This window comes from Nematolebias whitei, chromosome 5 (assembly GCF_014905685.2).
Source record: "Nematolebias whitei isolate Nwh7 chromosome 5, NemWhi1, whole genome shotgun sequence".
Classification (NCBI taxonomy): domain Eukaryota; kingdom Metazoa; phylum Chordata; class Actinopteri; order Cyprinodontiformes; family Rivulidae; genus Nematolebias; species Nematolebias whitei.
This window is the reverse complement of record NC_056502.1, coordinates 43510744-43525878: the sequence shown is the minus strand read 5'-3', so window position 1 is coordinate 43525878 and position 15135 is coordinate 43510744. Positions and strand designations below refer to the sequence as shown.

General features: G+C 40.2%; 1 protein-coding gene across 1 annotated transcript in view; it reads right to left on the bottom strand.

The window, feature by feature from the left end:
• Nucleotides 1–2503: 2503 nt before the first annotated feature.
• The window catches only part of LOC119410410 (acidic amino acid decarboxylase GADL1-like), a 21100-nt gene continuing 8468 nt past the window's right edge, over nucleotides 2504–15135 (bottom strand). Inside the window, exons 2-15 of the mRNA XM_037677322.1 lie at nucleotides 13714–13892; nucleotides 13520–13646; nucleotides 11850–11940; nucleotides 11371–11480; nucleotides 10338–10453; nucleotides 9796–9875; nucleotides 7582–7636; nucleotides 7376–7492; nucleotides 7232–7296; nucleotides 7038–7119; nucleotides 5955–6154; nucleotides 5454–5505; nucleotides 4461–4550; nucleotides 2504–2677 (exon numbers count right to left, since the gene is read on the bottom strand). Coding sequence (XP_037533250.1) covers nucleotides 2504–2677; nucleotides 4461–4550; nucleotides 5454–5505; nucleotides 5955–6154; nucleotides 7038–7119; nucleotides 7232–7296; nucleotides 7376–7492; nucleotides 7582–7636; nucleotides 9796–9875; nucleotides 10338–10453; nucleotides 11371–11480; nucleotides 11850–11940; nucleotides 13520–13646; nucleotides 13714–13892 — 1538 coding nt within the window. The remainder of the gene's footprint in view (nucleotides 2678–4460; nucleotides 4551–5453; nucleotides 5506–5954; nucleotides 6155–7037; nucleotides 7120–7231; nucleotides 7297–7375; nucleotides 7493–7581; nucleotides 7637–9795; nucleotides 9876–10337; nucleotides 10454–11370; nucleotides 11481–11849; nucleotides 11941–13519; nucleotides 13647–13713; nucleotides 13893–15135) is intronic.

The window sequence follows — 15135 nt, the reverse complement described above, 5'->3', positions numbered from 1 at the left end:
AAAGGTTAGTAGATGCAGGGGGAAAGAGACTAATTGGGGAAATGAATCTGTGGGAATCAGATTCAGGGATAAGGATAAGTCCGTGATACAGAATGAGCTTGACCTTTAATCCGTGATCCAAAAAACAGTCAGAAGGGAAAGGCAGAGTTCATACCGTGAAGTCAGTTGTTCAGCAGAAGTATCCAGTACGTGATCCAAAAAGAGAGTCAAAAAACAAGAGCATGAGTCGGTACCTGATCAGATGAGCAAAAGCAGACGAGGGCTGAGGCAAAAGCGTGGTCGTGGTCAAGGCAAGGGTCATGAACGTGATGAGTCAATCAATGGAATGCTGGAAAGTCTACTGCTGATGAGACAGGATAGAGAATCTGGCCCAGACTGAGCGGAATGAGTGAGCTTAAGTACTGACTGGACCAGGTGGTGGAGCTGTGGGATAATGAGCGGTGACAGGTGACATGAGTTGAGTGATTACTGAGTGTGCAGCATGACAGAGGAGCTGACAGAGAGCAGAGCTATGACACAAAAAGAACTGAAACTCGACCATGACCTCTCTAAGTGACTTCAAACATCTGTTAAGTTCCTGGGAAAAACCAATGCAGACATGTTCCTGTTTTTAGTTTTCTGCACTGCTTTGCAACTTAGCAGGGGGGGTTGTTACATTTTTTAATACCATTTTATTTTCACTTGGTATTCTCAATTTGTATGCTTCCTTGATGATTGTCTATTGTTGTTGTTGTCATTGTTGTTGTTGTTGTTGTTGTTGTTGTTGTTGTTGTTGTTGTTGTTGTTGTTGTTGTAAACTGTTGTCATCACTCTGTTAAAATCAAGTCTCTCTTGTAAATGAGTCCCTGAGGCTCAATACCATACCATTTTATTTATAGAGCACTTAAAACAGTGACAAGGCCAACCAAAGTGCTGTACAGACAGAACAACAGGTAGCACACGAAGCAATATACAAAATGAGGTAAATCAGAATATAGACAGAAAATCGATGCAGATAATGACGATAAACCAGTATGGAGCATACAGGATCAAAACACAGATCATCTGGTGTTGAAAGCTACCAATGGGACTAACCTGTATAAATAAAGGTTGAATGAATGAAATTTTACTCTCAGAATCAAATAACTTTTTTTTAATTGTTAAACTGTTACTGTTGGTATTTTTCATTTTACTTTTTCATTATAATTTCATTAAACTACAGAAAAGAGAACTGTGACTAAATATTCAATGCAAAATTGTGTTTAAGTCATTAAAGTGTTTAAATCATTAAGTATGTGCAGAGTCTGGCTTCAAAAAACAACATGGCCGCACCCAAAAAACAAAGTTTGTCTTCAATTAAAAAATGTGGATGTTCTTTGTCCATTTTTAACAACAATGGATCATGAGATCTGAGGGAAATAATGTCCAGTGACTGGGAAAATGAGCAAACTGGAACAAACTGAATGTGAAAATATTGAAGTACAACAAATAATAGCCCAAGTACAGTAAATGTACTGTACATGCACCTTTCTATCTGATCAAGATACTCAAAGCTCTTTACAACAATCTGTGCCTCATTTACCCATTCATACAGCTCTATACTAGATCTCTACAAAGACTAATCATTCATACACTGATGGGACACACATCAGAGGCAATGAAGTGTTCAGTGTCTTGCCCAGGGACACTTCAACATGTGACTGCTGGTGGTATTGAACCCCCAACTCTTGCTCTGGAGGACGACTGCTCTAACCACTCAGCCACAGCCGCCCCTAAGTAAGTAACTAAATACAAATAAACAAAATCTTTAAAAAATAAAAAAACAGGCTCATGACACAGACTCAGTTTGGTTTTCTGTCCTGTCTGTCCACTTTTGTTGTTTTGTTTCAAAAGGTCTGAATACATATATAAATGTGATATATTAATGGTTTTATCTGAGAATAAATTGAGAAAAAACGTATTAAAGGTTGCAGTGTCAGACTGCAATATAACAAAAATCTACTGAGCGAAGTGGGTTCATTTTACTTTTTGAACCTACTGAATTTGTGCTGAAGGTGTGTAAAAAATGATGGTTCAAGGATAGATCCTTGTGGAACACCCCTTGATCACCCCATAGATTGTGATATTTTAAGTGAACAAAGAGATGACATGACTAAATTAAAGACCATTTAGATTCAGTTACTCAAGGTTTTAGTAAAGCATTTCATATTCAGTGTTGCATTATTAAAATTCAGGCCAACTCCAAATTAAAGTTGTTGAAACTGAAGTGTTCCACACCTCGATGTGCTCAACGCTTTCATAGTGTTGAGTCAGCGTTCACACAGCTGGTGCAAACGTTGCTTTGCTTGCAGAATGCCGTGTAGAATGTGAGAGTTGATTTCAATCAGAACAATTCATTGAAAACACCACAATACAGATTTCAACAGATTCCAGATGAAAGTACAGATAAATTAATAAAAATAAACTCGTACACCAAGCGCCTTCACAAAGATGAGTGAATTAATTCAGAGTCAACAATGATTCATCACAAGTCCTTTCCCAGGTTGTGGATCTCATCCAGGACAAAGTCCATGTCCTGCCTGCTGACCTGGGGGCTGATGACCACCATCCTGAAGAAGTTGGCATGGCCCCCATGGGGCTGGTAGCCCACCATCATGCTGCCAGTCTTCATCATGCGCTCTTTGATAATCGGGGCCACCTACAGGCAGAGGGAGGATTCAGCACAATAACTAACCACGCTCACATCTAAGGTATAAATATTCAACGAGCACACGAGGAAAATAAAAACAGCAAAACTCTGAAAAATCACTTTTACTGCCCGCCACTATAAAACCTGTGTGTGTGTGAGTGTGTGTGTCTGTGTGAGGGGTGCACGCGTGCGTAGTTGTCTGTCTGTGTGTTAGCAAAATATATCACGAGTCACTGGACAGATTTTAATCAAACTTAATAAATAATAATTGAATGTTCAACTACAACTATATTTTAAAAAAAACTTAGTGGTATATTTTGGAGTCAACCACATTCAAGATGGCAGCCACGCCCAATCAACCTCGGTCAACTCATAAATGGTCATACGCCAGTTTTACAGAAATTGTGGTGAATTTGGTGTATAATTTTTTTATATGTATACATAAAATGCAATCTCCCAAGATATATATATGGTTTTAAAAGACAAATCTGAAACCACCACATTAATAAACTACAATAGCAGAAGAGAAAAACAGCTTGTGTATTTCAAGAACCAGCAGCTGTGGTAGTAGTGGAGAGTCATCATGTGCAGATTATTCAAAATCAAGAATGTGCTTAGTGTGACTTTCAAAGTTTATCTATCAGGAACAGCAGCAGGCAACATGCATTCCTTCAAGGAATGGTGCACTTTTAATTTTAGATGTATAAAATCAATCCTTGACTACAAGAATCTTTACTTTAGGGTGAAGTTCTCTATAATGTTTAAAGTAGTGGTGTCCCAGTTCTTTCTGTGATGTACAAAAGAGGTGAAGTGGTTGAGGTTTTCTGCAGGAGGAGCACACTTTCAATAAAATATTTGAATTGTATGTTTTCTGTTCAACATTCATTTGGCAAGCAAGAAGACAGGCAAAGTGCCATCCTTCATGGAATCCTGCGTTCATCACGAGAACAAGTGAAAAACAGATTCTTTACAGATGTAATCAGACTGATGCACTAAAGTCACAGCAGAGCCACTGATGGGACTTTTAATTTACAACCACACTTCAATTGACAATGATGAATATTTCAGGAGTTGATGTTTCTTTTAGACTTAACTTGATGAAAGGTTTGAACGAAAACTTGGTACCTTCAAGGTCCTCTTTAAAACTTAACTTTAAAAACAGCCTTTGGAAAAAACTAGAGAACTGTTGCTTATCCATCCATCATCTTTTACCTCCTTCTTCCTTTTTGGGTTGTGGGGTCGCTGATACCCAGATCCAGCTATCACTGTGTGAGAGGCAGGGGGCACCCTGGACAGGTCTCCAGTCCATCACAGGGACACATAGAGACAAACAACTATTCACTCTCTCTCTCACACCTAGAGACAATTTAGAGTTACCAATCAGTCTAACATGCATGTTTTTGGTCTGTGAGAGGAAACTGGAGTACCTGGAGAGAACTCACAATGCACGGAGAGAACATGCAAACTGCACCCAGAAAGACCCCCAGCCGGGATTTGAACAACCTGCTTGCTGAGAGGCAGCAGCTCTACCAACTGCTCCACAGTGCTGCCACTGTTGCTCATGAACAAATTAAAAATTGCAAAACCAAAAATACCTTTAAAGCAAAAATTATTTTTGTTTTTAGTACTTCTTAAAATACTTCATTCATCCACCGCCTTTAACACCAGAGGCTCAGACTGAGATCTCATGTTAAGATGAGAAACGACAGAGTTGTATTCATGCTGGGCAAACCTTAGCCAGCACAAAAGTCAGGTTAGTACTGAAGTGTAATTTAATATATTAAAACCTTACATTGTGCAGTTTTTGCCAGAACTCTGGTCCATCAGGAAGGTTCCTTAGACTCGGTGGAATATACCAGAAGCAAACATTTGCATATTCAGGCTGCAGAAGAAAAATAAACACACGTTTCTATCTACATTACAACTAAAACTGTTAAACAAACAACATCTCTTTGTGACCCCGCCCACTATCCTTACATCTCAAATCTCATTATGACAAGAACTGTGAAATGGATATTGCATTGCTGCAGCAACCAACCACTACCCCTTCAACATCTGGCTGTTACAGTTTTCCCTTCTTCTATCCTGACCTTAGATGCTGTATTATTATCTGTGTTTACACTGATCATCAGAATGTTGTGTCATAAACAGGTGGTGAAGGTAAACCCAATGGTGCATGCAGGCAGTAGCAGACTCATGAGATATAAAATAGAGTATTTATTAACAAGAAAGCAAATGGCTGTCTGGGCAGCAAAATTTACATGAAACACAAGGCGCAGACAGGACATCACCAGTGGACAGCATACAACGCCAGGAGCAAGGACTAACACAGAGACGCAGACTATATACAGTGACTAACGAGACAAAACACCTGTGGGGACACGCAGCTGAAACACATCAGGGGAAATGATAAACTAGGAAACCAGGGAGTGCAGGAACAGACAAACTACACCAGATGGAGGCATACACTAGGAAAAACACAAACCCTATAGAAGACAGAAACTAAGGATAAGGACACCACATAACCACAACACAAGATGGGGCTAGACACCAGGAAAACACACCACAATCCCTACACCTTGCAAACTTCTTTCAGACCACTATATACTAATTTACTAATGTGTACATGTATGATTTTCCATCAAAATTTTGTTGCTGTCCATAACTGTTGTTATTATGGCAATGACAATAAAGTAAAGTAAAATAAAATGCAACTTTAATAAACGTTTCAACAACACAATGATGTAAAGATCTGAGGTTTAATATGACAGTTTAATAAACTAACCTCCATCAACAGACGGAAACCTTCTCTTTTTTTAATTTCTTCTGCAAGATACCTGCAAGTAAAATCACATTTAGAGTCCGAATCAGGACTTATTACTGTCAACTGTAAAGAAGGCTACGGTGCAGAAACACAAATGCTTATTAGCCCTGAATACAGTGTTAAAGATATATATAGGAATAATAGTTTGTTAAAGGAATTATTTTATGTTCTCAATAAACCAAATAATATAAAAATAAGCTGCTTCAGAATACAAATGTGTGAGTTCAGTGTTAAATTAAACTTTATCATGGAAATCTCTGGTGTACACTCAAAACAGGCATCATTTGGATGAATGACCACCAGAGGGCAGTGTGTACCAGCTGACTAGACCAAACTGACCCAAAGAAATGAGTTCACATTGTTGGGATCAGAAGTCACTGAAGTGAGAACAAACCACAGGTGAATGAGCACTGACAGAACATCATCCTGCCTCTCAGAGGTATCTGTCGTGTGACGACTGACCTGGCCATGGCAAGGGCTCTGTCCACCCGCTGCTCCAGCTCTCTGGTTCCTAAAGCCTTCCACATGAGCCAAAACTTGAAGACGTCTGGCTTCCTGCTGCATTGGATTGACTTGTCGCCTGTGTCGTAGTTCACATCGTAGAATTTGTCCTGCTGGAAGAGGTAGGTGGCCTGAGCAGAGTGGCAGCGCTGGAGGAGACTCTGAAGAAACACAACACCAAGGATGACTGACACATTCAGGAACACTGTGGAAGACATTATCTGCTTTACTGGGTCATGTACAGTCGTTTAGTATACATGAGCATTATATATGTATAGTTATAGTACAGTATGTGTGATTGTAAAATAGTTTAGGTCATTTGGGCCCGTCACACACTCCCATTGATTTTATTTGTTGTGTGAAGTGCAAGCAGGATAAACAGGAAGAGCAGGTGGGCAGAACCTGTGAGCAAGAGTCTACAGGCATCCCTACGACTGAACGACAGCCAGGAAGGGCCAGTCATTACAGAAACCTCATAAACCACAAAAACTTCCAAGATCTGCGGATACCGTTTAGCTTTTAAATGAAAATAGTACTTCCTGTGCACGACTCTTCTTCTTGCCATTCCTACCACGTGTTAGTGTTTTGTCTGTCGCCTTCTGTTTAAGAAGAAAACTGAAGTGTTGCACGTCTGAAACGCCAAAACAAGTGACGTCTTTGGGCTCTTGACATCAAGCCATAGGTCAGCTGACAGTCTGATTATCTCATTTTAAAACTATATTTCTCCGAGCTGTCCTTCAAAAAGCTCTCTACAACGTGTAATATTTCTTCCTAACTTTTACACAGAAATCCTCTTTAGAATGGCCACCAGTATATATCATGCAACCATTGCATGAAAAGGTCTGAGCCACTTGTTCATCCTGGAAGCCAGTTAATTCTGTCTTGAGCCTCGGAGCTGTTTACCAGGGAAGAGTTCTGTTTGCTTCAAGGTGGGCCTGATTGTGAAACTATCTTGCACAATAGCCAGGATTGCATCTCCAGCCTCTGTGTCGTGTAGTTTTTTCCATCAAACACAAATGACTTCCTGCATGCCTCTCCTCTTACCGTTTTGTCTCTGAGCAGGAAAGCTGAGCACTGCAGACTCGCCAGCAGCATCTTGTGAGGGTTCCAGGCGACAGAGCTGGCTCTTTAAAAATCAGCAGAGGCTCAGTGCGTCTTCAGAAACTGCTGGCTTTCTTCGAAACTAAGAAGATACTTTGACTTTGTGCACAGGAAAGCACATTCTCATCTTTTCTTACCTCTCAATGCCCTTTAACAAGTGCTTGTGCTTCTTTGACATGAGCGCTCCTCCTCCCCAACATGCCTGTGGAAAACAAAGGAGAAAACAAGGATGAGTCTTAGTGATGACGTGTGATTAGAACAAATTAAATCTCTGAACTTACATCCACGTGCAGCCAAACGTTGTGCTTCTCACAGATTTCTGCTACACTGTCGATAGGATCGAACGCTCCAAGTACCGTGGTCCCTGCTGTGACATTTACCATGAAGGGAACCGCTCCCTGAACACACATGCACACAAGTGACTCATCTGTCTCTGAACACTTTCACTGTAAGAAAACAAAACCTGTTACAAAATAGACCTTCTCACCTTGATTTTAGCAGATCTGATTTGCTCTTCAAGAGCAGAAGGAATCATCTTCCCTCTAGCAGACACACAAAAATCAATATTCAGTTTGATCGTTCAATTAAAATGGGAAATAAATGAACAAATGCACTCACTGCCTGATAAATTTAAACTTTAGCACATGAGTACAAAATATTATACACCATGCAAATTGCCTCCACATGATTTTATCACAGATTTTAGTTGATTTTTATCATTGATTTTAGTTGTACTTTGTAGCACTTTGAGATTTTTGTTAATGAAAAGTGCATTACAAATTAAATTCATTATTATTATTATTATTATTATTATTATTATTATTATTATTATTATTAAGTGGCTATTATTGTGAAAATGTTAAATGTGCAAACTTTCCTGTTCGTTGTTTCTTCTGTAGATTATTTGTAATCAAACTAGTTGCGCATCCTTTGTTCTCATGTAACTGATCATGTATGAAAGCGTCAGCTCTATCAGGAGTTGTGTGCTTTGACTTCTTGTATTTGTGATTTATTACCCGTGAACAGATTTTCACCGTCACTGAGCTTTGAAACTACCGTTGCAACTCCAGTCGTGGTTATGGACGGATCAACCCCAAACAGCTTCCTCCAGAGAACGTGTGCTGGTAAGATTCAGAGGGTCCACAGTATTTCTTCTACCACTGCACATCATCACTGGTTGAGGTCAACAGTGCTCCACCTCCACTATAAAAAGTGTTGTTAAAACATTTCTTCCCTAACTGCAGCTTCCTGATGTTTGTCAGAGTCTTCAGGGATTCAGTCGAGACTTTACTCGTGGCCTCACTGAATTCTTCCTACCAGGATCAGATCAGTGAGACCATTCCTCCCAGTCATGTCCCTCCAGGTCACACTGTTGTAACCAGTGGTGGAGTTTACGTGATACTCAGATATACAGAGTATACCCACTAAAAAGCTTAAGAATTTCAGTATACGCATTAAAAAGTGTCCAGTGATACATGACATATGATTAGGCACATGTCATTGATATGTTAAACAGCAGTTAAACGCTTCCACAACAATCTTTCATATGCAGAGCTTTGCTTTGACACTATAAATTCACATGTTACATGTTTTTAATACAAAGCCAACTGTTGTACAAAGTTTGTTGTTCATTTATTCAAATAAAAGCATCAGAGAAATTTGGAAAAGTTCAATATACTTAATCAAAATAAATTGGCGATTACATTGTACTAACCTGTGTACTTTGGTTTCTAAGCACAGTATACCCATTACAAAACTGCACCATACCATTTTATTTATAGAGCACTTAAAACAGCTACAAGGCCAACCAAAGTGCTGTACAGACAGAACAACAGGCAACACACGAAGCAACATACAAAATGAAGTCAATCAGAATATAGACATAAAGTCGATGCAGATAATAAATATGATGACAAACCAGTGTGGAGCGAACAGGTTCAAACCACAGATCCTCTGGTGTTGATGTAACTGTAGACTACACCACTGGTTGTAACCCATGTGGACGTTGAAGTCCCCCAGTTCAGTGATGGAGTCCTCAGCTGCAGCACCTTCCAACACCCCCTCTAAGGACTAGAAGCAGGTTGGGTACTCTGAACTGCCATTTGGAACATAGGCATAAACAGAACCCTTCCTCTCACCCAAAGGTGCACGAAGCTAGCCTCACATCTACAGAGGGAACCTTCAACACACAGGCACCAAGCCGGGGGCCTTTGATGCCCACACAAGCCAGACACTTGAGTTCTGTCCCTCCCCAGGAGACTGGTTCCAGCTAAACACTGAAAACTGAGGTTAGCTTGACTGTAGCTAGTTGGTACAAGTTCAGGCTCCTTCCCCGTCAGAGAGGAGACATCTCATGTCTCGAGCCAGCTTTGCTGAGTCAAAACCTTTGGGTTGGAGCAAAAACCTCGGCTTTCGGCTGCCACCCATGGTACTATGCACCCAACCCACGTGGCAGATCCTGCAGGTGGGGGTGGACCCACAGGAAGAGTGTTAGCTACAGTTGTGCTTATTAGAGCTTTCAGCTGTGAGTTTGTTAATTTAAGGTTTGGCTATAATTTAGCCAATCTTTGCCTCTTGGAAAAGTTCTGCCTGTTTTTAGCTTCAGGTTGTTTTATGTTTAACAATGTAGGTAAGAATTCATTCTTCAAACATTCTCTGTTCACAGAGAGGGAACTAGTGGAGCAAGCGATGGATGGTTTACCTTTTATCAGACGGCACCACATAAACATTCTTCGTGCCAATTCCCATTAAAGCTGCTGCTTTAGAGATGGAGAAATGAGACTGAAAGAGATGAAACAAAAATAATTTACTAAAATGCATGAACCAACATTAAGTCAAAGTCAGAAGTCAAAGTCACTTTATTGTCAAAACTGCAATATGAACAGGACATACACAGGATTGGAATTACATTACTCTCAGACCCCAGTGCAACAATAACTATTTAATATTAAAACATTTAATAAACATTAAATAAAGCATAAAATGAAATCATAAAAGTAATAATAATATATTTTATAAATAATAAGTAATATAGTAATAGTAATATACAACATATTTTATATTTAATAATAATTAAATATAAAAAGTCAGGCTTATCTGTGTTTTTATGAGTCGATTCTAAAAACATTCTCCAGCAGGATCATGAGACCACCTGCTCTTTGAAGTGACTCAATTTTTCACCCAACTCTTTAATTTTGATGAAAGAAGAGCAACTTCCTGCTGTGAAACCTCACAACACTGTACCTCTTGTGAGGTGAACAGGACCAGTTGTGGAACCACAGAGAGTCCGAGCTCTTTGATGTCAGGAGAGTACTGGTACCTGGCCAGGTTCATCGCATACAAGTTGGACATTGAGCCACCTTAGGAAGAAAACAAAAAGCAGCATGTGAAGCATTGAACAACATCACAGTGTGGGTTATGACACCATGGAGTCATGGTTTTCAAACTATGATACAAGTACCTCTGGTGCTACTAAGGATCCTTTCTTGCTGTACTCAAAAGCATTGAATTGAACTGTTTACAAGTTAAATAACTAAAGTGTGACACGATGGACGGTTGAAATTATGCTAGAGGTTATTTAAGCAGCACCAATGAAGACCTGATGAGTCAAGCTGACGACAAGAGGTCCAGTGATGTGTTGTATATGCAGTTTTATGCAAAATGTCTCACTGAGAGAATGTGTTGAATGACTCTCAGCCAATAATGAAGTTATTGATAAAACTATATTTAAAATACTGCTCAGTGAGTAACACTTGGAGTGGGTCTTGGTGACGGCTACACCACATTCTAGCAGAAAGTTTGTAAAGTTGACTAACTTCAGTTAGCCGTGGCAGCCATCCTCCACTGGACTCCAAAAGACAGTCGGTTCATAAATTCATTCATTCAACCTTGATTTAGACAGACAAGTCCCAATGAGCCTAGAAGACTCATTTACAAGGGAGATCTGTTTACACAGACACAAAGTGGTGAAACGGGACACGTGGGAATTGGAGGCGACAAAATTCCTATCAGACTTTTTTTTTCCAGCCTGAGAAGAAAAAACTCTGATGGTTGGTGCATAAAAAGGTAAAGGTGCATTCAACTGTATTTCTCGAGAAATATACTTGATAGTAAATCTATTTCTACTTCTTAGTTTTAATGTCTGTCATAGTGGTGATACTCAGAGAGCGTAGTCCTTTCTGAAGCTGTACACGTTCTAAAAGTTTGAAACGTGTACTATCTGCTTCTGACTGTAACAAATGAAAAGGACTCGTGATTGTCCCAACAGGTTACATACCTGCATTAAAGATCCCATCTCCTCCATCTTCCCAGCCGACAATCTCAATCATCTTCTTCAGCACAACTTCCTCCATGAGAGTAAAGACTGGTGCCACCTCATATGTGTAGCTGATGGAAAGTGTTAGCACAATTTTACATCAGCAACTTTTTAACCATCAGGCGTAAACAGGAGCAGAGATACTACTTTATATATATATGTATATATATATACATATATATATATATATATATATACACAGTATATGGGGCGTGGGGTGGGGGTGGGGGGTTATTCCTTAAGATACAGTCGAATGTACTGTTTCAAATTTAAATGAAAACTAAACATTCATTACCATTAACTGTCTTGTACCTAAAGCACCCAGGGATCAAATGAGGGTGGAGCCAGGTGTGGGTGCTTCACCTGTCCCACCCACATTTCTGCCTAAGGGCATAAAAAAGTTCATCTGGACAGCAACACCATTATAAAGCTGGACTCACACACTGGTTTTGATGGTCTCAGTGATGAGGCTTGCTACCAGAGAGTAAGGGTCCATCCCTGCGAACAGCTGGTTGAAGAAACGAGGGTGGGCTGCAAACAACACGGGTCACTTTCTTACTCAAACTGCTCCCATGTACTAGTACCTTATATGTGTATGTATTCACCATGAAGAATAAGAACAAGGAAAGAGTCTTAGAATGACGTGTTTTGTTTGTTACCTTTCATACAAGACTTTTAGATTAAGATCAAAAGTGGTGAAATCTTCAATAAATATGTGCTGGGGAACAATCTCAACTACAAAGTACTACCACATCCCATTTTACTTGTGTATCTGTAATACTGACTGCATTCTGTTTTTGCTAAGCTCACCTAGCTGTGGCGGCCATTTTGAACTGTCAACTCAAAGGTAATCATTTGAAGATGCACATTTTTTATTGCCCTCTCACCTTCAGCAGCAAGTGATGAAAATAAAAACAATGAGCCACTAGTTACATTCAGTTACACCTGGGATCAAAGTTAACACCTAGTCCTAGACAGGGACCATTCGCCATCATTTGGCTCAGTGGTTAGCACTGTTGCCTCACAGCAAGAAGGTCCTGGGTTCAATCCCCGGTTGGACCCAAAATCTTTCTGGGTGGAGTTTGCATGTTCTCTCCGTGCATGAGTGGGTTTTCTCTGTGTACTCCGGTTTCCTCCCACAGACTAAAAACATGCATGTTAGACTTATTGGTAACTCTGAATGGTCCCTAGGTGAGTGAGAGAGTGATGGTTGTTTGTCTCGTTTGTCTCTATGTGTCCCTGTGATGGACTTGCAACCCGTCCAAAGTGTGCCCCGCCCCTCGTACAGTGATTGCTGGACATGGGCACCAGCGACTCCCGTGACCCAAAAATGGAAGAAGTGCGTAAAAGATGAAGGATGGATGGATGGATGGATGGATGGATGGATAAAACTTTAAACAAGGCCAACTTTTTGGAATGGGGTGTGTTTTTAGTAGCACACATTTTCCACGTACGTCAGATCAGTTTAAATGCCCCTCAGTAACGATCTAAATGCTACTAATATTCTGGTAATTACAATAAACAAACAAATAAACAAATAAATAAGAAGAAAGCTGTAACTTTTAGCAGACACAGTGTTGCTCTTCTGCACGTTACCTCACCTGACCTCTTCTGTTAGCTGCAAGTTTATCATCCAGAGTGTGATCAGTCCTTGGACACTTCTAGTTGCTCGTTCATGTCAAAAACGTCAAGTTCTTGATTAAAAAGCCAGTTATTGTAAAGTTCACACTAAATGTTCTCGGTCTCTAAAGTAAAGTAAGGAGCGACGGAGGTCCAGCTGATCAGACTGCAGTTACTTTGAATGCTTTTAAAGATATTATCTCACAAACGTCAACAATGGATCTGTCCTGCAGGTCTTCAGTAAATGAACTCGGGGTCACATCACGGCATGGTTTCTCTTCTCTACCATGTAAAGTACAACATGCATGTCAGCTCGTGGTTTTCAGTGAGTGTCAAACATCTGATCAACACATGCTGAAGTGGGATTATTAAAAGTCCCCGCCCAGTATAGCAAATGGGCTGGTTGAGCATTTTTGAGCAACAAAACTGATCCAGCTTGTGTTTTTGTCAGTGTGGTGCTCTAAAGTCAGCCCATTAAGAATGGACTTACTGGTCTTGACGCTGTATCTGATGGTGTCTCGACATCGCTCCAGGATCTTGGACTCAGACTCTCCTTGGTCTCTCAGCTCCAGGTCCAGCAGCTTCTTCAGCTCCTCGGGGCGACGCCACTCACAAACCTGTCAGCAGGAATAAAGTCAGCTGTGGCACACTTCACTGCACGAAGGAAGGAAGGACTTTTTCTACCTTTTCTCTGACATCCGTGGCCTTTTTCACCGCGTCTTCTAAAATGATCTCCATGGACTGCTGAATGAAGCTGTCCCACGACAGAGCACTGAGCGCCGGGCCGTTAAGAGGAACGTCGTCCACGATGATGGAAGAGCATTCCTCTGACCTGGTCGCAGGGCTTTGGGCTGAATTCAACTCTGAAAGAGAGGTTTTAAAAAATCTCAGAGCTGTGATGATGGCTTCTTAAAATAAATAAATAAATAAATAATGGCCTGTCACTCTGCAGATAAATGAAGGAGACAGCCGCAATGTTGTGAGGTCTCACAAGATATGTTGGTGCTCCAGCTGAGATCTGAGGATGACTCTCAGCTACTACCACACCAGACTCTAGCTCAACATCTGTAAATATATAAGTAATTTTATGTTGGCTAAGGCCAATCAGCTGTAGTGAACATCTGGAAATGGGTTGAATGTAAACAGAATCTGTTGTAGGTTTATGATCAGTGATTACGTTCTGAGAGTTTTACTCTAATCTGTCCAGTCATTCATGAGATATTGTGCTAACAATCACACACACAGGCAGACCAGTGTCTGAGGAAGATAAAGATGAGTCACATGAAGTGCACATGTGCAGACTTGCCTCAGTGACATGGTCTTTTAGTTGTTATATACTTTTGTACACACACACACACACACGCTCCTCCTCCAAGACCCAGCAGGATTAAAGTTTAATGGGTGCAGAAAATTAGTTACTGAGCAAAAATGGCAATAATTAAGAAATACAGCTGAAGTGTTGGATCTTATATTTTAAATATTTGTTTCCAGTTTTTGTTTAGCAAAATATCAGCAGAACTGCAGGAAAATTAGTGTCACGTTGCTGCAGCAGCCTGTGTTGACTTGAACTAACTTAACACAGAAACAAGAGTAAATTCAATAAAGCATTTCATTTAATTTAATCCACTCGATTAGGTTGTGTAAGTTATGCAATATATATATATATATATATATATATATAAAAAAATATATATATTGATTAGCTTGCTTGTGTTTTCTGTTGATGGAAGAGATCATAAAAAGTCTAAAGTTGGACAAAACAACGAGACAGACAAGTGTCCTGTTTTCTTACCATTAGCATGTTTTTCCATGTTTGATGGCGTGTTGTTGAAATGTAGCTGCTCTGCCCACATAATGAGAACTCATATGAAGCTGGTATTTATAGACTTCTCTGTGGCCCCCAAGACGCCTTTATTAGAGATTCATGATGATGCTGCACAACCTCCGGTGTGTTTCCAGGTAAACTCACACACGTCTGCACAGACACGGAAAATTACACAAAGTTTGTTCGGTTGGCTTCTGGAGAATCTCCTGCAAGAGTGTACCAACTCTGTGCTTTCACACACACACACACACACACACACACACACACACACACACACACAC